At 41.3% G+C, this 24,904-nt stretch overlaps 1 protein-coding gene across 1 annotated transcript; it reads right to left on the bottom strand.

Annotated features, from left to right (window-relative positions):
* Positions 1 to 9,746: 9,746 nt before the first annotated feature.
* LOC123828287 (olfactory receptor 7C1-like) lies at positions 9,747 to 10,710 on the bottom strand. Its single transcript, XM_045853120.1, is given in 2 exon segments — positions 9,747 to 10,406; positions 10,408 to 10,710. Coding segments are annotated over 2 exon segments (963 nt in total).
* Between the last annotated feature and the right edge of the window lie 14,194 nt (positions 10,711 to 24,904).

Genomic DNA, 24,904 nt, shown 5'->3' on the forward strand with positions numbered 1-24,904 from the left:
CTGAGGAGTCAGCTGTCTGAGTCAAGGTGTAGAGGTATGGACAGACTTGGGGGTGTCAGTGACTGAGTTGTGTTGCTCTGGGATGTGCCCAGTGTCCCTACTTTGCTGTAAACCTGACTAGTGCCTCCCCTCAAGGGAGGTTCCCTATCCCCACTTTCTGTGCTCCCCAAGGCTCCACCCTGTTGGGGTCTAGGACAGGGGCCATTTTCCCTTCATATGCCTGACTGGTGCAGAGCCCTGGGTTCACATGGCCACTCTTGGTCTGTTTGGGCCTGATACACACTGCTGGCCTCACTCTGATGACTCCCTGTGACCACACCCCACCACAAAGGTGTGCAAGAATGCCCAGTGGATGGCAGGTAGACTTGGTACGCCCTGGACATTTGCTGAGTGGCTAGAGACCCAGCACTGGCACTGAGTTTTAACCTATATTAATCTGGTGAACCCCATCGCCTCTGTCTTGTGGCTCAAGGAGGACCGACCTTGTGCAACTCAAACACCACCAGAGGCTCTTTCAGTGACTGAGCCTAGTAGGCAGTTGGTAGGCAGAGGCAGATCTTAGGATGCCTGAGGTGTGTAGCTCACATACCCTGGACTTGGTGCTGGCAAAAGGCAGCCTTTGTCACACTCAGGCCCAGCAGAAGCACCCACAAATTGTGGATGTCTTTGTAGTTCTAAACACATTGTCTGGGGCCAGTCATAGGCAGCAGCTGACATTGATTCACACCAGAGTCCCTCCAAGAGACCCCAAACCAACATACCCAGTGGCCAGCTTCAAAGAACATCAGTGCAAGATTCAGTTAGCTTCCCAAGCAGCACATCCAAAGGGGTTCCTTGGCAGGCACCAGACCCTGCTGAGATGAATTCTACTTGATGTGGTCAGCACCTGCACAGCAGCTCATGCAGTATGGTTGGGGTTGATCCTCACAGTCAGCCAGCTTGTTGGTCAAACCCATGCAGAAATGGGCCAATATCAATCAATCAATTACTACAGGAGGGCACACATGACCCAGACAAAGGACATTGCTGGTGCCCACAGCTCTGGTGATCAAGGAGACTGCCCCACGGGGTTCCACAAGACACCTACTACATAAGACCCCTCTGCCAAGACTGGGAGTCATAGCAGGTCTACCTAATATGCATAAGCAAACACAGAGAGGCAGCCAAAATGGGGGGGAAAAGAAACAGGCCCAGATGAAAAAACAGGAGAAATCTCCAGAGAAAGAGATAAATGAAATGGAGGCAAGTGAGTTATTTGTCTGATGTAGACTTCAATTTTTTTTCAGTTTTTGATTTTAGAGAGATGGGAAGGGAGAGAAACACTGATGTGAAAGAGAAATATCCATCAGGTGTCTCTCACATGCACCCTAACTGGGGACTTGGCTTGCATCCCAGGCAAGTGCCCTGACTGGAGTCATGCTGGCTTTGTAGAACATTGCCCAACCAACTGAGACTTGCTCATCAAGGCCAACTGGACTTTTATTCTGTCAACTAATTGTGAACAATAATCCTTGTGTAAGTGAGTTCAAGCAATACTTCTCTTTTTTAGCATATGAAATAAAGTGCTTATCAATTAATTAGTTAACCAAGCAAACAAATACAGTGATCCCTCAGCTCCGGGATAAGGTGACTAGGCTGTCAGGTGACCTCAGGTGGAAGTAGTCACATTACAGTCTCTTCACTTTCCTTCAGTATCTACTGGGCTCAGAGACTCACCTGGATGTGTCTCTGAGAAGAAGGTCTCTGAGTGAAAGTATGAATTGCTCCGTGGATGGCTGATGATGGAGACTGGAGCTCTGTCTCCAGACAAGACAGCAGGAAGGAGTAAAGCAGTAGTCTCTGAGCAGAGCTTAGGTCTCCAAATGCAAAAATCACTCCTCCCCACCTGACTAGCTCAAGGTTGAACAAACTCAGGAACTGTGGCAGAAGAGATACATACAGCTTTGTTTATTTGCTGTATCTGCTCTCTGTGTCTAATTATTAGACACATTTCCCATGGTTGCTCCAAGGCCTGAATGCATTTCCCCATGAGAACTTATCTGGACAGAATGGAAATTTCCCTGCTGATTCACAGTTCCCAAGAGACCAGTTTAGAAGTCAGGTGCATCCAGTTTTTATTATTCCTCCCTGAACTCTCCTGACTTCCAGAGTTGAACATTGAAACTTTTCACAGCCCCGAGTTAAATAAAGCCTTCTCCACATCTAAGACTGAGAACTTGTCTTGTTTTGTTTCCTTGGGCCTTGAAAGCATTGCTTTTGAGGGAACATCTCCTGGTGTCTATAGAAAATTCTATTCCCTTTTCTACTATGAAGAGAGCAGCATTCCCTTGGTATAAAACCATGGGTACCATGATCCTTGGCCTCATAATGGTTTTGATAAATCAGTTAGGAATTTTATGCTTTTAACACAAGTTAGAAGCTTGCATTTTCCTTCATTCTAAAACATAAGATATATTTGGATGTAATGCACCATGGACAGAGATTAGAATCCTAGGTAAGTCATCTCACCTATTTTTGTAAAAGCCCATGCTAGGATAACCATATGATTAGAAGCCTGATTCTACATTTTCAGAAATGAGACTGTTTAAAAAACTTTTTTTTTTACTTATTTATATTTTAGAGAGAGGGGAAGGGAAGGAAAAAGTGAGGGAAGAAAACATTAATGTATGGTTGCCTCTTGCCTGTCCCCTACTGGAAACTGGCCCCCAGCCCAGGCTTGTGCCCTGACTGGGAATGGAACCAGTAATCTTTTAGTTTGTGGAATGATGCCCAGCCTACTGAACCACAGCAGCCAGGTCAGAAATGTGACTTTTAAGGGTTACATCACTGACTTCATAGTATGAACTGAATAAGGGATGAGCTTTGATGAGAATGCAAGAAGATATTTCTAGTTCTCATGCTCTAGGCCAGTGGCTCTCAATCACAAATGATTTTGCATTCAGAGAAAACTTGCAAATATCTGGAGATTTTTGATTGTCTTATCTAGGGAAGTGCTACTGGCATCTAGGGGATTAAGGCCAGGGATGTAGTTCAACATGCTGCCATGTCCCGGACAGCCCTCACACAAGGAATGACTCAGTAAATATATCAGCAGTGGGGAGGTTGAGAAACACTGTTTTATACCAGAACTTCTTCAACATTAATGTGCATATGAGTCACTTGGGGACCTTTTTCAAATGTGGATTCTGATCAGGCAGGTCTAGGGTGGTCCAGAGATTCTGCATTTGTAATTAGCTCCCAGTTATTGATGTTGCCCATCTTGGTCTGTAACAATTCTTTGGATTTTGAAGGCCGTCATCAGTGTCAGAGTCAGGTGCAGGTATTTTGAGGCCTTCTCCTCCAAGAATCCTCCCACCCACCTCAGGTCTGACCTTAGGGGGTCAAATGTGCAGCTTCCATGTACACAAGTTTCCAGGTGTTTTTGAATATTTCTCCCTTGACAGAAAATGAGCTTCTTTTCTGAAGTCTTTATTCACTTATAAACTAGAGAACTTCCATTTGAAGGTTTGGTGTGACAAGTTAGTAATTTTCTAAAGCTCATGGGAACTTACCTGGCACAGAGCAGATGCTCAGTCTATAGCAGCTACTGTGGGTAAGTCCAAATTCTGTATTTATGAAGCTCAATGTGACACCAGAGTATCTGTAGGGACAGGAAGTGAGTCCAGGATGACCCTACTCCTGGGAGACAGAGACTTGTGATTTTGAAGGAGGATCTCTTCCCAGCACCCCTTACAGGAAACACAGTGAATGAGAGGCCACCGTCTATGCTGTGTTGTATTCCTGGATACAACCTCTAAATCCCTCACATTGGCCCCAGATGGTCACAGTAAGAATTTGTGGACTCTTCAAGCTATTTTATTATGTCCTCTGTTCCACTCTTGGGAATATGTGCAAATCTGCCATTTCTTGGTGAATCAGATTATTCTACCAACTCTTCTTATCTTCCTTGTTGCAAGTCTAAAGCATAGAAGAAGGTGGGGCAAAAGTAGGTTTACAGTTGTGAGTGTGCAAAACACAGCGTTTATTCTTGTGTTATGATCTATTAATTATTGTATTATTTTCCATTTTAACAACTGTAAACTTACTTTTGCCCCACCCTGCATAATGTATAAATGTTTGTTGTCAAAGGACACATGAAATGCTGTGTATCTATTTTCCCTAGATAGAATTTAATTTATTTTTTCACCATTAATTTTTCACTCCCAAATTGTCTTAGGTGGACTGTACATTCTCACCCCTTGCATCAGATTAAAATTTTTTGATCTTTATTGAAACATAATTGTAATTTTAAGGTGTATAACATAATGACTTGATGTATGTATATATAGCAAAATTATTACCACATAAGGTTAGTTAACACAAAATGCGCCTTATATAGCTATCTTTTGTGATGAGAACTTTTAAGATATGCTTCCTTAGCAATCTGAAGCATACCATACAGCACTGTTAACTGGAGTCACCTTGCTATACATTTGTTTTCCAGAACTTAAACATCTTTTACCCAAAAGTTTGTGCACTTTGACTTATAGCTCCCCATTTACCCCACATCAGCCCTGGGCAACCACCTATTTATTCTTTATTTATGTGAGTTTGGATTTTTTATCCACATATAAGAAAGTCATACACTTTTGTCTTTTTCTATCTGATATTTCAGTCATTATAATGCCTCCAAAGTCCATCCATGTAGTTGCAAATACCAGGATTTTCTTCTTATCACTGAATAATATATTATATATTTAGATATATTTATATAAATAACAATATATTATATTATATATTTATATAGTATAACATATAGTATTTATATATTATAATATATATTATATAAAAATAATATATATGTATATATATAAATGGAGAGAGAGAGAGAGAGAGAGAAAGGTAGCACATCTTCTTCTATTTATCCATTGGTGGACATTTATGTTTTATCCATATTTTCTTGCTATTGTGAACAATTGTGCAATGGAGTTTGAAGTGCCAGTATCTCTTTGAGATGTTAATTTTATTTCCTTTGGATACATAATCAGAAGTGAGATTGCTGCGTCATATTCTTTCGTATTTGAGAAGTCTCCATACAGTTTTCCATAATGGCAATACCCATTTTTATTCCCACCAATGAGTGTACAACAAACGGTTCTCTTTTCCTCCCAATCTTTCAAACAATTATCTCTTACTCACTGATAAGCGACATTCTAACAGGTGTGAGGTGATATCTCATTGTGGTTTTGATTTGCTTTCCCCTGATGATTAGTGATGTTGAGCATCTTTCCATGTATTCAATACCTGTTGCCCATTTGTATATGTTCTTTGGAAAAATGTCCATTCAAGTCATCTTTCCATTTTCAATTTGATTATTCTTTTAAAAAAATGACTTTATTGTTGTTCAATTACAGTTGTCTGAATTTTCTCCCCTCTCTTACCCCCACCTCAGCCCACCTCCCTCCTTTGGTTCCACCCTCCCCCTTGGTTTTGTCCCTGTGTCCTTTATAGTAGTTCCTCAATACCTTTCTCCCCATTGTCCCCTACCTGCTCCCCTCTGGCTATTGTTAGATTGTTCTTAATTTCAAAGTCTCTGGTTATATTTTGTTTGCTTTTTTCTTTTGTTGATTATGTTCTAGTTAAAGGTAAGATCATATAGTGTTTGTCCCTCACTGCCTGACCTATTTCACTTAGCATAATGCTCTTTAGTTCCATCCATGCTGCCGCAAACAGTAGAAGCTCCTTCTTTCTCTCTGCTGCGTAGAATTCCATTGTGTAAATGTACCATAGTTTTTTAATCCATTCATTTGCTGATGGGCACTTAGGTTGCTTCCAGCACTTGGGTATTGTAAATTTTGCTGCTATGAACATTATTTGTTCTTTTGCTATTTAGTTGCATACATTTCTAAAAGTTTTTTGGGTATTAACCTTTTACCAGATATAAGGTTTGCAAATATTTTGTCCCATTGTATATGTTGCCTTTAAAAAAACATTTACTTTTATTGTTGACACTATTACAGATGTCCCCATTCTCTCCTCCTTTGCCCACCTGCCCCCAGCCCCACCCCCTTTCCCTCAGTCCATTACCACACTGTTGTCTGTGTCTATGGGTTATGCATATATGCCCTTTGGATGATACCTTCACCTTCTTCCATCTAGTGCCCCACAACCCCTCCCCTCAGCCATCAGTCTGCCCCATGCATCCAGGTTGCCTTTTCATTTTGGTGTTTCCTTTTCTGTGTAGAAACTTTTTAGTTTGGTGCAGTACCATTTGTTCATTTTTTGTTTTGTTGCCTGTGATAGTGCTGTTATATCCACAAATAATTGCCAATACCAATGTCTTCCCCCGCTTTTTTAGAACTTTTATAATTTGAGGTCTTACATTTAAATCTTTAATATATTACAAAATAATTTTTGTGAGTGGTGTGGAATAGAAGTCAAGTTTTATTCTTTTTTCATATGAATATCTAGTTTTCCAGCTCCATTTATTGACAAGACTATCCATTCCCCATCACGTGCTCTTGGAACCCTTGTCAAGATTAGTTGACAATATATGCATGAGTAAATATCTGGGCTCTTAATACTGTTCCATGGGCCTATATGTCTGTTTCAATGCCAGCACTGTAGTGTTTGATTCTATAGCCTTGTAATGTAATTTGATATATGGAACTATACGCCTCTAGTTTTGTTCTTTCTCAAGTTTACTTTGGGCATTAGGGGTAATTTGTGGTACCATACATATTAAAATTGTTTTATTAATATAAAAGCTTCCAAAGGAATTTTGATATGGATTGCTTTGAACCTGTGAGTTGTTTTGGGTAGTATGAACATTTAAATAATATTAACTTTTTCAATACATGAACATGAGATATCTGGACCTTTATTTGTGTCTTCTTCAACTTATTAATCAATCTCTGAGAGTTTCCAGTGTATAGATACTTCCTGTCCTTGGTTAAGCCTAAGTATGGGGATGGGTGGTGGGGGGTGTGGTGGGGGGAGAACAGTAATGAAAAATTATTAAAAATTATGCCTAAATATTTTATTGTATTGGATGCTATTGTAAATGGGATTGGTTACTTATTTTTTCTTCTCAATAGTTCACTGTTAGCAATGAAAACTCAACTGAATTTTTTTTGTGTGGATTTTGTACTCTGCAGTTTTACTGAATTAACATAATTTCAGAAATAATTTCTGTTATTGAGCTTTCAGGGCATTTCCAAATAGGTACACATGCCATAACTTCTGAGAATATATTTTTAAAGCATAAGATTTATTTTTTAATTTTTTAATGGTTAATCTTTTTATTAGAAGAAGAGCTCTTTTTAAAAAGATTTTATTTATTTGTTTTTAGAGAGGGAAGGAGAAAGAGAGAGAGAGAGAAACATCAATGTGCAGTTGCTGGGGGCCATGGCCTGCAACCCAGGCATGTGCCCTGACTGGGAATCAAACCTGCGATGCTTTGGTTCACAGCCCACGCTCAATCCACTGAGCTATACCAGCCAGGGTATAAGATTTATTTTAAAAAATATTCCAAATGATTCCTGAAGATAAATTATGAAATGTCAAGTTCTATTCATACAAAGGTAAAATGGCTGGTTAGGAATTGAAAGAGAGAACTCAGGATATAACCTAAATTAAAATCAGGAGAGCAGTGAAGACCCAAGGAAAGTCGCACTTTAAAAACATGTAAAATTAGGACTTCCAGCCAAGATGGAGGCGTAGGTAGACACACTGTGCCTTCTTGCACAACCAAAATAAGGTCAGAAACAATTTAGAAACAAGATAACAGCCAGAACTGACAGAAAATTGAACTGTATGGAAGTCAGACAACCAAGGAGTTAAAATATACACAGTCATCCAGACAGGTAAGAAGGGTGGAGTAGGGTAGCTGGGTGGAGAGGGGTTGCAGCACAAAAAGCGGTGGCACAGGGCAAGTAAGGCATCTTGGGTGCACCAGACCACAATGGGCAGATCCTGGGTGCAGGGTGGCAACGGGAAGACCCAACGAGGTGGCAATTGTGAAGCGAGGCACTGTGTGCAAGGCAGCTGGCTGTCCGGGCAGCCCCACATTTGTGCACAGAGAAACCAGGAGAAATTGGGCAGTGAGAAGACCACCCAACCCAAGGTCCCAGTGCCAGGAAACAGATCCTCGAGAAACTGGTTGAAAACACTTGTAGGGGTTAAGGCTCAGGGAGAGACTCCCAGCCTCACAGGAGAGTTTGTTGGAGAGACCCATGGGGTCCTAGAATGTGTACAAGCCCACCCACACAGGAATTAGCACCAGAAAGGCCCAGTTTGCTTGGGGGAAGTGGCAGAAGGGACTGAAATCTGACAGAGAGCGGAACAAGCGCCATTGTTCCCTCTCAGACCCCACGCCCACATACAGCCTAGCAACTGGGTTGCCCTGCCCTGGTGAACACAGAAGGCTCTGCCCCTCATATGTAATAGGCATGACAAGACAAAAAAATGGCCCAAACAGAAGAACATATCAAAGCTCCAGAGCAAGTACAACTAAGTGACTAAGAGATAGCCAACCTATCAGATGCACAGTTCAAAGCACTGGTGATCAGGATAGTCACAGAATTGGTGGAATTTGGTTGCAAATTAGATGAAAAATGAAGGCTATGCTAAGTGAAAATGCACAGGGAACCTATAGCAATGGGAAGAAAACTCAGACTCAAATCAATGGAGTGGACCAGAAGGAAGAAAGAAACAACTGAACAGAAAAGAATGGAGAAATAAGAACTCAAAAAAGTGAGGAGAGGCTTAGGAACCTACAGGACATCTTTAAACATTCCAACATCCGAATTATAGAGGTACCAGAAGGGGAAGAGGAAGAGCAACAAGTGGAAAAGTTATTTGAACAAATAAAGAATTTTCCCAATCTGGCAAAGGAAATAGACTTCCAGGAAGTCCAGGAAGCTCAGAGAGTCCCAAAGAAGTTGGACCTAAGGAGGAACACACCAAGACACATCATAATTACATTAGCCAAGGTAAAAATGAAGGAGAGAATCCTAGAAGCAGCAAGAGATAAGGGGACAGTAACCTACAAAGGAGTTCCCATCAGACTGTCAGCTGATTTTTCAAAAGAGACCTTGTAGGCAAGAAGGGGCTGGAAAGAAGTATTCCAAGTCATGAAAGGCAAGGACGTACATTCAAGATTGCTCTATCCAGCAAAGCTTTCATTTAGAATGGAAGGGCAGATAAAGTGCTTCTCAGATAAGGTCAAGTTAAAGGAGTTCATCATCACCAAGCCCTTATTATATGAAATGTTAAAGGGACTTATCTAAGAAAAAGAAGATAAAAAACATGTATAGTAAAATGACAGCAAACTCACAATTATTAACAACCACACCTAAAACAAAAACAAAAGCAAACTAAGCAAACAACTAGAAGAGGAACAGAACCACAGAAATAGAGATCACATGGAGGGTTATCAACAGGGAAGTGGGAGGAGGAGAGAGGGGAAAAAGGTACAGAGAATAAGTAGCATAGATGGTAGGTAGAAAATAGACAGGGGGAGGGCAAGGATAGTATGGGAAATGTAGAAGCCGAAGAATTATGACACATGGACATGAACTAAAGGGGGGGACTGTGGGTGGGAGAGGGTGTGCAGGATGGAGGTGAATAAAGGGGGGGAATGTGACAACTGTAATAGCATAATCAATAGAATATATTTTAAAGAAAACATGTAAAATTAGGAAAAAAAAGAACATTGGACAAAGGAAGGCAGGATTTCTGGTTCTCAGTATTGTGTGCCCAGCTCCTCATGACAGTTCCGTAACAGCTCCACCCCTGAGAGTCCCCACCCTGATGAGCAGTCCCTGCAGGGACTCCTTCATGTCCCTGTTCCTGAGACTGTAGATGAAGGGGTTCAGCATGGGGGTGACCACAGTGTACATCACTGAGGCCACCAGACTTGTCCTAGAGGATGAAGTGGCTGCAGAACTGAGGTAGACCCCAAGGCCGGTGCCATAGAATAAAGACACTACCAACAGGTGAGACCCACAGGTGGAGAAGGCTTTGTATTTGCCCCCAACTGAGGAAATCCTCAGGATGGAGGAAACAATTTGATAATAAGATAAAAGTATTCCTTTGAAAGGGATCACAGCCAGAAGGCCAGTTACAAAATACACCACTATGTTATTGACAAGGATGTCCGAACAGGCAAGTTTGAGGACTTCAGGAAGATCACAAAAAAAGTGTGGAATTTCCAGGTTTGTGCAGAAGGACAGCCTCAAGACAGGCAGGGTTTCCAACAGGGAGCCCATGACGCTGATGCACCAGGATCCCACAGCCAGCAGCCCACAGAGTTGAGGGTTCATGATGACTGTGTAATGCAGGGGGTGACAGATGGCCACAAAGCGGTCATAGGCCATCACAGTCAGGAGTAAATTGTCCAAGCATCCAAACACAATGAAAAAAAAATATCTGGCTGAGGCAGCCTGCATAGGTTATGACTTTCTTCTGTGTCTGGATGTTCACCAGCATGTTTGGGATGGTGGTGGAGGTGAAACAGATGTCAGCCAAGGACAGGTTGGAGAGGAAGAAGTACATGGGCGTGTGGAGGTGGGGGTCTGAGACAATGGCCAGGATGATGAGCAGGTTCCCGGTGAATGTGACCAGGTACATGGATAGAAACAGCCCAAAGAGAAGTAACTGAATCTCTGACTTGGCTGAAAGGCCCAGAAGGAAAAATTCTGGAGCATGTGTTTGATTGCCTGATTCCATGAGGAAGAAATAACTGCCAGGAAAGAGAAAAAGCAACATTCAATCATTCATCACATTGACAGTGTAGAAATGTGGTTGCCTTGAATTCCTGGTTAATGAATTAACAAAGTACAACCTTTTCGTAATTGCCTTCATTCAGGGAATTTGAAATGCTCCCATCCTTTCCTTTGCTGCTACTACTCTCTGGAAATGTACTTTTAGTTCCAAAGTGGTTGTGTCCTTTATAGTCTAGCTACTCAAGGACCAACAGGATCAGCATTACCCAAGAGCTTCTTTCAATGCAGGATCCCAGGCCCCAGTCAGACCTGCTGCATGAGAATCTACGCTTTAACAATCTCAGCAGTTTTACATGCGTATGAATGTTTGAGTATCGTTGGTCTAGAACATTTATGGTTCGAGCCCTTCAGTTTTTACTCTTCATGTTTATTTTCCTCTATACCTTCCCTCAAACCTCGTTACTGAACATGTGGCCAAAAATAAGAGCTCAGTACTCATGTTTTTGCTGCCATCTGTGTGGAGTTACTTTCATACATTGGCCCTAACTATTCCAAGTAGTGTTTAATTTTTCAGTACAAATACCTACAACTTTCACAATGATTTTCCCTGTTTACATGATGGTATATTACGTTACTTTACATGTTCATTTCATGATGCTTTGGTCTGTGTCATTAGAAAGTCCGTCAACCAAAATGCCTTTTTTCTTTCTATCTTTCAGTAGAATGTTTTAAAGAATGGTTTTAAAAAGTAATATAAGCATTGTATGTAAAGCTGATGTTATATTTGGGCATTTTTTTTGTCACATGAGGTAGACCACTCATCTAAGATTTGGTAATAATGTTTTCAGGTTATAGATTTTTGGGGTAAGGGAAGAAATTTTTCTTATCAAATTCATATATTATTGGCACATAAAAATTACAAGAACTCAGAAACTATAGAGACAGGTAATTTCAAAAATTAGGATAGTGACTTGTTATTCAGAGCCACCAAATTAGTGTTCATACGTTAACCAAGTTGGCACAATAAACCTTTACTACTGAGAATCTAAATGCTCTTATCACCCAGATGGGATAGCCCTTTTATTTTATTTTATTCTGTTTAATTTCTAGTTTTTTTTTTGATTGTTGTTAGAAAACAGTTGTCTTCATTATCCTGCCACCACTATCTTCCCACCCCATCCACTGCTACTTCCCACCCTTTTTCCTTCTCCCCTTTGGCTCTGTCCATAGTTCTTTGTACATGTTCCTTGACCACCCCTTTCCCGTCCTTCCGCCATTATCTCCCTCCTCCTTCCCCTCTGGTTAAATGAGTAGATCCGAAAACTGTAGTACCTTTACACAATGGAATACTACACAGCAGACAGAAAGAAGGAGCAACCACCCTTTGTGACAGCATGAATGGAACTGGAGAGCATTAGGCTAAGTGAAGTAAGCCAGGCAGTGAAAGACCATTTGATCTCACCTATAAGCGGCACTTTTAACTCTGGTCAAGGTTTAGTGCTGATATTTTCCCAGAATACTTAATGCCTGAGCTGTAATGTAGCATCCTTGCCTCACCCCTCTGACAGTGTGACTGTTACCATGTGTGATGCCTCCAGCCTATGTTCAGAAACACCTGGAGAACCTTAACATGTTTTTGGATTTCATAAGGCAATTGGCTGGAAACATTGCTCCTTTCTTCACACAATGTGAGGCTGTTTTACAAAAATTAAGGACATCAATGTCTGAAAAAAATTTTTTTGCCTCAGTATCAGGAAGGGTCTTGCTTCTGTCAAGCAGTTAATTGTTTTGATATTATGGACACTCTGGACCCTATAATTAAGTACTGTGCCAGAGACTGCTTGGACGACATAGCCTCTCCCTGCTTTCCTATTAACAGAACCTGATTACACTTTTCAGTGGTCCTATTCCCAGCTAAGATACCCTGTTTCCACCTTCTCTTGTAATCATGAACAGTTGGATAGCATGTTAAGTTGGTGAGTGGGAATCCTGGAATGCTTGTCAGAGCTTTCCTTTTCCTATTTCCTTTTTGTCTGGAATTTGCACATCACAATAGGGCTCCTGCAGTTGGCATGTCTTGGAAAACCACATACTATGGCTAGGGGAGCAGAGAGATGAAATGAACTTTTGTCCCTCACGTTAGCCTGGAGACATCATGCTGGCCCCACTTTCTTATGACAGAGACACAGTGACCTCTAGGGGATATGGATGCCTTTTATTTTTAGTGCTTTTTGTTTATATAGCCAAATTTTATCCTAATAACAGAGAATCCCGTTTTCACTAGAATTCTCAGTGGTATCAGGGGCTCAGTGTTGGCAACTATGTAACATTTCATGGTAGATTATTTATTTATTTATTTATTTATAAAGAGAAGTTGCAACTTTTTAAATTAAATTTTATTTATTTATTTTTAGAGAGGGAAGGGAGGGAGAAAGAGAGAGAGAGAAACATCAATGTGCAGTTGCCTGGGGCCATGGTCTGCAACCCAGGCATGTGTCCTGACTGGGAATCGAACCTGCAATGCTTCGGTTCGCAGCCTGTGCTCAATCTACTGAGCTATGCCAGCCAGGGTGGTAGATAATTTATTTACTCATGTAATTATTCTTCTACTTTTATGTCTCCTTTACTTTCTTCTGTCTCCATACTTCTCTTGTCCTATGTGTATAAGGTGTTTTGCTTTGTTTTAAGCATTGCATATTGATGTGTTATGTAAATTAGTGAAAGAATAAATAAATGGTACTTTTCAAAGGACACTGTGTCCTGGACACTTGGTCCATGGCAGCTGTTCTCTTGCAAGCACTCTCTGAGGTCTCCTTATACTCATTCCTGTGTGGATGAGAAAAAGATCCACAGAATGTGAGAAATGTTTCCCACTTCCATCAGGTACTAGATGGAGAAGAAACTAGTTCAAACTCACACCTCCCTGACTCTAAGGCAGTGCTTTCCACACACTACAAGTCTGCTTCACTCTGTCAATGCTGCATGCATGCGTGTGCACACATGCACACACACATTGTTCAAGTTGAAATACAGCAGAGCCCTGAGAGTTGAGCAGATGTAAGGAATGGTCAGTTCCTGCTGTGGGAGGAGAGAGGTCGTGGGATTGTGCTCTGAGATGGTAAATGGGAAGAAAGGTTCTGAGAAGGAATAAGTTGCAAAAATGCCCCTCAGGCTAGGGACACCTAACATGCAGGATTTTGGATCAATCCCCTTTTATATCTCATCCACCTGACTTCTCCCAAAAGGCATGGTTACTGAAAGCGGTACTTCCCTCCATGATGCTTTCCCATAGTACTCACTTTGGCATCCCCCAATGGCATCACTTGATGGATTTGGCTCTACTGGTCCTTCCTTTGTTGGGCAATTGATGTGTAAAGAGCAATAGATGGGGATCTGGTGCTGGATTTCCAGAGTAGTTGGACATCTTAGAGAGGCACAGAGAGGCCGCTCTTGACCTGAGGCTGAGGAGCTGCAGTTGAGTCAGCTGAGGGAGGTCCAGAGGCTGAGTTCTCAGAGCTCCTCATTAAATAAATGGTTTTATTGTCACTTAATTCTCTAAGCAATTCAGCTCCCTTAAAGCCAAGGGACCATAAATAAAAGGAAACTCTCTGTCAGTTCAGTCCCCATAGGCTCACCTTGGAGGCCAAACACATAGTTCCTTCCTACTGATGAGCCCATCCCCTGTAGAATAAACATCTCCCCAGTGTATATAACCTGTCATGCAGGATGCATTGAAAGGACCACACCATGAGCCTCTGAGCTGCTGTGAGTGACACTGAGTAACTCAGATGTAACTATGTCACCTGGCCACATCCATCCCAAATAGAAAACTCCCAGGAACTTCACCTTGAATTCTATTTGAAAAGTGGAGACAGATCCTGAAGACAATTAAGGGGTCATTGCATTTGATGGAGGGTAACATTTTTTGGCTGCAGAGGTTAAGTTTTCTTTGTGCCAGTTCCATAGGTCCAGTAATTCAAATTTTTCATCTGGAGTAAATGCACTCACAATTTTATTTTCATTTAAAAAAAGATTTTATTCATTTATTTTCAGAGAGAGGAGATTGGAGGGAGAAAGAGAGGGAGAGAAATGTCAATGTGTTGTTGCCTCTTGCTTGCCCACCACTGGGGACCTAGGCCACAATCCAGGGACACACCCTGACCAGGAATCGAATGGCGACCCACAGGCTCACAAGCTAGTGCTCAATCTACTGAGCAGCACCAGCCAGGGCAACATTCACACTTTTAAACTCACATGGGTATATATTTTTTTCTGGCCAGCTAGGCTATTCTGAGCATTCCTTTACAATAGGAAAGAGTACTTTGAATATAAAATCAGTACCTGATAGTGACTTAGAACAGGCATTGCCAAGCATATTTTTAAAGGGATAGATAATAAATGTTATTGTTGGATCATCAGTGCTCTGTTGCAACTACTTAACTCTGCCATTGTGTAATGAGGAATACATATACTATACTTACATAGAGCTACCCATATTAATTTTAGTAAATGTTAAATGCAGCTTGTTACTCTAACTTGATTTTTCTCTCAAAACTAGATCTGGTATGTTAAAAGTTTCTTTTCTAAATATACTTACAGTTCAGCCATTACAGTTCTTTTTTTTTTTTTTAAGATTTTATTTATTTATTTTTAGGGAGGGAAGGGAAGGAGGGAGAGAGAGAGAGAGAAAGAGGGAGAGAGAGAGAGAGAGAGAGACATTAATGTGCGGTTGCTGGGGGTTATGTCCTGCAACCCAGGAATGTACCCTGGCTGGGAATCGAACCTGGGACACTTTGGTTCCCAGCCCGCGCTCAATCCACTGAGATATGCCAGCCAGGGCTCCATTACAGTTCTTATGTGAATCTAAGGAGCAGCCTGACCTCAAGGTCCTGGCTCAGGAATTCAGCTGACAAAAACCAGATGGCCAACTCGAGGACACTTACCCTGGCCATCCATTTTGGGACCAGCAAGAACACTGCACATCCAGAGCCACTCTCCTTACTCCCACTCCCCTCTGTCACCAGCACAGCAGGTCTGCACTCCTCCAGGGAAGTTTTCCCCTCTCCAATTCCCACCAAGTCTCTATAAGAATTGCTGGCTTTACTGGCTGGTGTGGCTTAGTGGATTGAGAGCCAGCCTGTAGACTGAAAATTTGCTGGTTTGATTCCTGGTCAGGGCACATGCCTGGGTTGTGGGCCAGGTCCCTATTGTGGGGCAAGTGAGAGGCAATGACCTCTTTTTACCCCTCTTTCCCCTCCTTTCCCCCATCTCTAAATAAATAAGTAAGTAAGTAAATAAATAAGTAAATAAAATCTTTAAAAAGAAAAGAATTGCTGGCTTGACCAGAGATGGCAAGATGGACTTTGGGACAAGAGTTCCCCATCTTCCAGGTGGCTGGAGCACCTGTCTCACATATGTGGCTTCCATCGAGGCAGGCAGCCAGACTTGTGTTCCATTGTGATTGTATTGTGAAAGAAGTTGTAGGCAATACTGTGCAGATGGACATGGATATAGGTATTCATTTTCTGTGAATTCTGTAACAACTAAGCCCATACTGGGTGGCTTATAACAATAAGAGTTTATTTCATTAGAGTTCTTGAAGACAGAAGTCTAATATCGAGATTTCAGAAAGGCTGCAGTCTCTGCAAAGGCTCTTGGGGAGATTGTGTTCCTTGCCTCTTCCTGCTGTTAGTGACTCCAAGCTTTCCTGGGTTTTGTGGCTGTGTCACTCCAATTTCTGCCTCCATAGCCATGTGGTCTTTTTGTCTTGGCATGTCTCTTCACTCTACAGCTCCTATAAGGATGCTTGTCATTGGTTTTAGGGTCCAGCTGGATAATCCAGGATGATTCCACGTTGAGATCCTTAATTATATCTATAAAGAGCCTTTTTTTTCTTTAAATAAGGTTGTGCTAGGGGTTAGGATGTAGACATATCTTTTACGGGCTACTATTTAACCTACTATACTGTGTTCCATTAAAGCCTTTTTACAAAAACAGGCTGTGGGTGGGATTTACTCCTTGGGGAGTAGTTTGCAGATTCCTGGTTTAAGTGTGTAGATTTAGATATAGGGAGTAAGTAAATCAGAGAAAAAATCACAAAATTAAGGGGAAAATTAAATATGGCTTCTTTCCTGCTAGTGGGAAGGTCCAGGAAATGTATATCACTCAGGCTCTGTTCAGTCTGCCCAGACCCTGGCTGATTTAACTGTCAGACCTGTCCACTATCATGACTCTTTTCCCAATACAGTGGCTCCCTATGCTGATGTCCCATTAAAGTCAGACTACAGCACTTCACAGCTTAGCTCTATGAAAACTTAGCTGAGTGGAGGCCCAGCCATGAGCTGTCCTTGGGCTCTGCTGATGGTTCCAATAGCCTGATAAGCCATTCTGTTACCAAGGTGCTCTTCAGATCTGTAGGACAGTGTATGGAGTGCAGACTACCTGATGTAAATTATGAACAGAAAGCATTCAACTCAAGAAAGCCATGAGCCTCTGATATTCAGAATTTATTTATTGTCTTAAAATAAATTAGTAGATCTCTGGCTGGTGTGACTCAGTGGATTAAGTGCTGGCCTGCAAACCAAGAGATTGCCGGTTCAACTCCCAGTCAGGGCACATGCCTGGGTTGTGGGCCAGGTCCCCAGTAGGGGGTGTGTGAGAGGCAACCACACATTGATGTTTCTGTCCCTCTCTTTCTCTCTCCCTTCCTGTCTCTATGAAAATAAATAAACACAATCTTTAAAAAAATAAACTAGTGGAAAACATCTGAATATAATAGAACCATTTTAAAAGATACAAATGATACTGTATAAAAACAGTTCTGAGAAACTGTAAACAAGATATTTCTTAACTATCATAAAATGGTTTCCTTGATCACCAGCTAATATCATACCTGACAAGAAAATATTTGAGGAAGCTGCATGAAGGTCATACAGAGGACAAATATGCCTGCTACTGTCATGACCCAACACTTCTGAAAATTTAAACCAATGCAACCAAAGAAGAAAAAGCAATCATAAGTTTATGTCTTGGGTAAAATTAAATTAATCACATTTTCAGATGATAAAATTGGCTACCTAAGTTGATTTGGGAAGCTATTAGAACTAAGCAGTCATTTTGATTAGGCTAGAATGAAGAACAAACATGTATCACTTTCTTCCCTATTTCCAGCAATAAACTTATACATAATAGGAAAAAATTCTATTCAAAATTGTACAAAAATTTAACACACACAGAAAAGCATCTGGTTCACTAAAGGTGCTCAGGAAGTGATATAAATAATAACCAATATTAGCGCTTATCCAGTGCAGAAACTGTGCTCATCCCTTCTCCTGAATGGCCACATTTTGTCTCCCTAGATACAGGTGGGATGAGAGTCTATCATTTGTGCCCATTGCAGAGACAACCAAAGATGGCTGTGAATGCTTGTTAAATGTGTGAGTGAATGAGGAGTGGGCTTTCTCTGATGTGCAAGTGCCAGTGAGGTGAACAGGAGGAGACTGGGTCCTGGGTAAGATGTCAAGGAAGCCCAAGGTCACCAAGGTCACCAAGGTCACTAGGAGAGAGCTAGGAGAGAGGCAGGTCTTTATGAGGAAGGAAAGGGTTGTGCAAATGATGTTAGGATGAGCAGAGAGCAAAGGAGATACTAAGAGAAGGGGGATAAGGAGACTAAATGGTAATGGAAAAAATACAATAAAGATTAGATAAAGGAGATATTGAGAGAAAAGAGGCTGCATTTGAACCTGAGACTTCCTTCTTGGTTAGGCTCTTAAACTTTACTGAACCATTTTGAATCTATAGATGGTGTAATTTCCTTACTGCTGGTTAAAAATATCTCATGCCTAACACTTAGAGAACAAACATAAGTTAGGTTTTCTTAGAATTATTTATAGTTTGTCTTTAACTTGGACTATTTAAATTACTGTGAACTCCCTATACACACATCATACCATACACAAAAATTAACTTGAACTGGATCTTAGATGTGAATGAAAAAATGTGGTCTTCTTCTGATTAAATACCTAAATGATTTTTCATTGTGTTAAACAAACTGTATGCACTAATTGATCCTATAGTCGCTTTTGCTTGCCTACCTAATTGTAGTTCTTTGTCCTTACAAATAGACCTCTAATAGTATTCAAATTGATTATCTCTTGCTTATACTACAACAATATGTTCATACCATCCTGACATGCTCATACCAAACCAACAAACTCAGGATGGTAGACTCCCAACAATGGCCTCAGGGGAGGAACAATAGTATCTGTATCTATATTAGATGATCTTGGTGTCCCATCAATATCACTTTGATTCTTATCATTTCTGAGATTTTTCAGCCCAGTTTCCAACTGTCAGCTGCTGCCTCTCTTTGCCTAGAAGCTTTATCTGACCAGCAGAACCCTCTCTGCCCACTTGCATGGTTATCTGAGAATCACAGTGAAATACTACTCATAGTCCTTACAGAGGAATTTTGTTTGTGCTGTAGCTGCTCCACATTTGGCCTTTAGAAATTTGTGAAGATTTTACCTGAAATATTGTATGCTGATATGTTGGCCCTGGCTTCATCCCATGTGTTTCCCCAGGCAAGCTCTTCCTCCCAGCCCTGTCTCCTGTTAGTCATCTCACTTTCCTTGGATTTCAGGCTATTTGGTTGCTCTGTGACCTCAGCTGTCTCTAGGACCCAAGAAAAGTTATTTCATGGATAATTTGCTTTTTTCTTGTTAGGGTGAGAGAGAGGTGCTTTCTAGGTTTCTATATTCTAAGCCAAAACTTGAATTTGTCACTTTCTATGTGGGATTTAGAAGGAGAGGAAGAAAAAGAGACAGATGAAGAGATATGAGGATTTCATTTGTGTCTAGTAGAAGGTATAGTACAAGTTAGTCCACACATCCACATCTTGATTCTTGAATTTTGGGAAGAGGACTATTTGGTTCAGAAAGCAAGGTATATATATAAATATTTGGAGCATTATTCTTATGGTTTTGCATTCAAATCAGTGAAAACTAAAACAGAGTTGCCACAGTTACATTAAAAAATATCTTTCAGGTCTTAGACTCTGTGCTTATTTTGGAGTTTTTAATTTCCATGTACAGGTCATCTGGAGACACAAGCTTGGATAAACCTATATCCTGCAGTGTCCATCCAGCTGGTAGTTAAAATTAATTATATTAAGAATTACACAGGGACTTCTGGCAAAGATGGAGGTGTAGGTAGACACACTGTGCCTCCTTGCACAACCAAAAGAAGGACAACAACAATTTAAAAATAAAAAAACAACCAGAAGTGACAGAAAATCAAACTGTATGGAAGTCTGACAACCAAAGAGTTAGAGAAGACACATTCATCCAGACCGGTAGGAAGGGCAGAGACAGGCAGCTGGGCAGAGTGGACTCGCAGCAAGGCAGTGGCTGGAAGACTGGGGCAGGCAAGGCAGAGGCTGGAAGACCCAGTGAGGCAGTGGATTGTGGAGTGGACAGTCCCAAATTTGTGCACAGATAAACCGGCAGAAATAACTGGGAAGTGGGATGGACTGGGCAACTAGGGTCCCAGTGCAGGGAAATAAAGCCTCATAACACTGATTGAAAACACCTGTGGGGGGCTGAGGCAGTGGGAGAAACTCCCAGCTTCACAGGAGAGTTTGTGGGAGAGACCCACAGGGTCCTAGAATGTACACAAACCCACTCACCCAGGAATCAGCACTAGAAGGGCCCACTTTGCCTGTGGGAAGTGGGGGAAGTGACTGAAATCCAGCAGAGATCGAAGCAAGCACCATTTTTCCCTCTCAGACCCCTCCCCCACATACAGCATCATAACACAGTGAGGTGGGTTGCCCCACCGAGGTGAATACTTAAGGCTCCACCCCTCACTGCATAACAGGCATGTCAAGACCCAAAAAACTGGCCCAAATGAAAAAACAGATCAAAGCTCCAGAAAAAATACAACTAAGTGATGAAGAGATAGCCAACCTATCAGCTGTACAGTTCAAAACACTGGTAATCAGGATGCTCACAGAATTGGTGGAATTTGGTTGCTAATTAGATGAAAAAATGAACGCTACACTAAGTGAAATAAAGGAAAATGTACAGGGAACCAATAGTGAAGGGAAGGAAACCGGGACTCAAATCAATGATGTGGAACAAAAGGAAGAAATAAACATCCAACCAGAACAGAATGAAGAAACAAGAATTCAAAAACATGAGGAGAGGCTTAGGAACCTCCAGGACACCTTTAAACATTCCAACATCCGAATCATAGGGGTGCCAGAAGGAGAAGAGAAAGAACAAGAAATTGAAAACTTACTTGAACAAATAATGAAGGAGAACTTCCCCAATCTGACAAAAGAAATAGACTTCCAGGAAGTCCAGGAAGCTCAGAGAGTCCCAAAGAATTTGGACCCAAGAAGAAACACACCAAGGCACATCATAATTATATTAGCCAAGATTAAAATGAAGGAGAGAATCCTAGAAGTAGCAAGAGAAAAGGAGACAGTTACCTACAAAGGAGTTCCCATCAGACTGTCAGCTGATTTTTCAAAGGAGACCTTGTAGGCAAGAGGGGGCTGGAAAGAAGTATTACAAGTTATGAAAGGCAAGGACGTACATTCAAGATTGCTCTATCCAGCAAAGCTTTCATTTAGAATGGAAGGACAGATAAAGTGCTTCTCAGATAAGGTCAAGTTAAAGGAGTTCATCATCACCAAGCCCTTATTATATGAAATGTTAAAGGGACTTATCTAAGAAAAAGAAGATAAAAAATATGAACAGTAAAATGACAGCAAACTCATAATTATTAATAATAACACCTAAAACAAAAACAAAGACAAACTAAGCAAACAACTAGAAGAGGAACAGAACCACAGAAATGGAGATCACATGGAAGGTTATCAACAGGGGAGTGGGAGGAGGAGAGAGGGGAAAACGGTACAGAGAATAAGTAGCATAGATGGTAAGTAGAGAATAGAAAGGGAAAGTAAGAATAGTATAGGAAATGTAGAAGCTGAAGAATTTATACGTACGACCCATGGTCATGAACTAAAGGGGGGAAATGCGGGTGGGAGGGGCAGAAGGGAGTGAAGGGAGAAAAATGGGACAACTGTAATAGCATAATCAATAAAATATATTAAAAAATAAAATAAATAACCCATATAAGTGGAAAAAAATTACACAGCAGTACTGGCCAAGATGGAGGCATAGGTAGAAACCCTTTGCTTCCTCACACAATCAAAAGGAGGGTAACAACTAATCTAAAATCAATAAACAACCAGAAGTGCCACAAAGTCAAACTGCATAGAACTCCAACAACCAAGGAATTAAAGAAATGGTCAATCAGACCAACCAGACCAGTAAGATGAAAGGAAGGAAAGAACCTGTGGCAAGGCAGCGGACCAAGTGGGTGGGGCTTGCTGAACAGGAAACTAAGACTCAGAGCTGACTGTAGACTATGGTGGGGGTTGCCACAGTGGAAGAAACTCCCAGTCTCACATGAGAGTCCATTGAAAAATGGGTCTAGAGCTGAGCAAGAGAGCTGCATTGTTCCCTTTCTGACCCCTCCCCCACAGGCAGCACCACAGTGCAGCAAAGAGGGTTGCCCGCCATGGTGAATACCTAAGGTCCCGCCCCCTTACAACCTAACAGATGCTCTGAACAAAGAAATAGGGCCAAAATGAAAGAACAGAGCAAAATTTCAGAAAGAGAGCTAAGCGATGAGGAGATAGCCAACCTATCTGATGGAGAATTTAAAGCCTAATTAATCAAAATGCTCACAGAACTGATTCAGCTTGGTCAGAAAATGAAAGAACAAATGAAGGATACCCAAAGTGAAATAAAGCAAAATATTCAGGGAAACAACAGTGACAGGAAGGAAACCAGGACTCAAATCAGTGATGTGGAACAAAAGGAAGAAATAAACATCCAACCAGAACAGAATGAAGAAACAAGAATTCAAAAAAAAAAAGAAAAAAGAAAAAAGAAAGAAAGGCTTAGGAACCTCTGGGACAACTTTAAATGTTCCGATATCTGAATTATAGGGGTTCCAAAAGGAGAAGAACAAGAGCAAAAAATTGAAAACTTATTTGAAAAAATAATGAAGGAGAACTTCCCCAATCTGACAAAAGAAATAGACTTCCAGGAAGTCCAGGAAGCCCAGCAAGACCCAAAGAGGTTGGACCCAAAGAGGAACACACCAAGGCACATCATCATTAAGTTATCCAAGATTAAAGATAAAGAGAGAATCTTAAAAGCAGCAAGAGGAAAGGAAAGAGTTACCTACAAAGAAGTACCCATAAGGCTATCAGCTGATTTCTCAAAAGAAATCTTGCAGGCAAGAAGGGGCTGGAAAGAAGTATTTCAAGTCATGAAAGGCAAGGACCTACATCCTAGATTGCTCTATCCAGTAAAGCTTTCATTTAGAATGGAAGGGCAGATGAAATGCTTCCCAGATAAGGTCAAGTTAAAGGAGTTCATCATCACCAAGACCTTATTATATGAAATATAGTAAGGGACTTATCAAAGAAATTGAAGAAGATAAAAAACTATGAACAATAAAATGACAACAAACTCACAACTATCAACAAATGAACCTAAAAAAAAAAGAAAACAATGAAAACAAAAACTAAGCAAACAACTAGAACAGGAATAGAATCAGAGAAATGGATGTTACATGGAGGGTTTTCAGTGGGGAGGGAGAGGGGAGGAATAGGGTGGAAAAGGTACAGGGAAGAAGAAGCATAATTGGTAGGCATAAAATAGATGGGAAGAGGTCAAAAATGGTATAGGAAACAGAGAACTAAAAGAACCTATATGTACAACACTTGGACATGAACTAAGGGAAGGGGGAATGCTGGAGGGTTGGGCAGTGCAGGGCAGAGGAGGGATAAAGGGGGAAACATTGGGAAAATTGTAATAGCATAATCACTAAAATATACTTTAAAAAGAATTACACAAAGGAATGTATTAATCAGTTTTGGTAACAAGCAACTCTAAACACCACAGTGGTTAAAATTAATAAAATTTACTCCTCATCACAGTATACGTAGGCTGTGGAGAGTCTGTAGCTCTTACTCAGCTGTGCTTTGCTCAGTGGATGTCTTCGCCTGGACCTGGGCTGGTGGAACAGCTCCTATGTGAAAGGTCCATTCACATGACAGAGGAAAAGAGGAAGAGAAAGGGTGGATTATCACATTGCCCCTTACAGCTTCTTAGGCATTCTCTGCATGCATTCTACCACCCCTCCTCCCACCCAAATCAGAGGCAAACAGTAGAGATTCATGCTCATCCCCCTTGAGGCACATTCAGGGTGGGGATGTGCAGATCTCTAGAGGTAATGAGGCAGGGAATCAGTAACTTTGAAAAAATGAAACTAGTTCGACTTGAAGCAGAAACAGACACACAAGCACCAAAAGTTTATGAGATATATGTTGTAGACTTGCAATGAGGAAGATAAAAAGAGATGGAATAATTTGATTCACCAAGAAACATCAGCTTTGCAGATACTCCCAAGAGTGGAACAGATGGGGGAGTCTACAAAATCTTACTGTGGCTGTTTGGAGCCAGTGTGAGAGGGTCAGAAGTCAGAGGTCATATCACTGAGTTCAGCACAGCTCAGAACGGTGGCTACTCAAGCACTCTGCTCCCTGTGAGGGGCCCTGTGAGCAGGTCCACCTTCAAGATCACAGCTCTCTCTCTTCCAGGGGCAGGGCCATGCTGGACTCACTTCCTGTCCTTAAAGATTCTCTGTGTCCCAATGAGCTTAGTAAATGCAGAACTGGGACATAGTCACATTGCTGCTATAAATTGAGCATCTGCTCTGTGCCAGTGATTTCCCATCAGCTCTAAAATGTGACTAACTTCTCAGGCCACATCCGTAACATAGCTGGAAGTTCTCTATTTGTATAGATAAGGAACCAAATGCCTGAAAGTGTCATTTCCTGTCATGAGAGAAATACTCAAGAGACATGTGTGAGCTTGAAGCTGAGCTACTGAGTCCAACACTTGACAGCCTAAGGTCAGACCTGAGGTGTGTGCGTGTGTGAGAAGGTTCTTCCTGAAGGAGGTGAAAAACTACTTGCCCTGGAAGCTAACACTGGACATCAGCTTTGGTATTCAGAGTAGTCACAAATTGGGACCTGCAGCATCAGTATTAACTAGGAACTGGTTACAAGTGCAGAATCTCTGGGTCACCGTAGACCTGCCCATCAAAAT

The sequence above is a fragment of the Phyllostomus hastatus genome, unplaced genomic scaffold (assembly GCF_019186645.2).
Source record: "Phyllostomus hastatus isolate PE091 unplaced genomic scaffold, TTU_PhHast_1.1 phas_contig_98, whole genome shotgun sequence".
Taxonomy (NCBI): domain Eukaryota; kingdom Metazoa; phylum Chordata; class Mammalia; order Chiroptera; family Phyllostomidae; genus Phyllostomus; species Phyllostomus hastatus.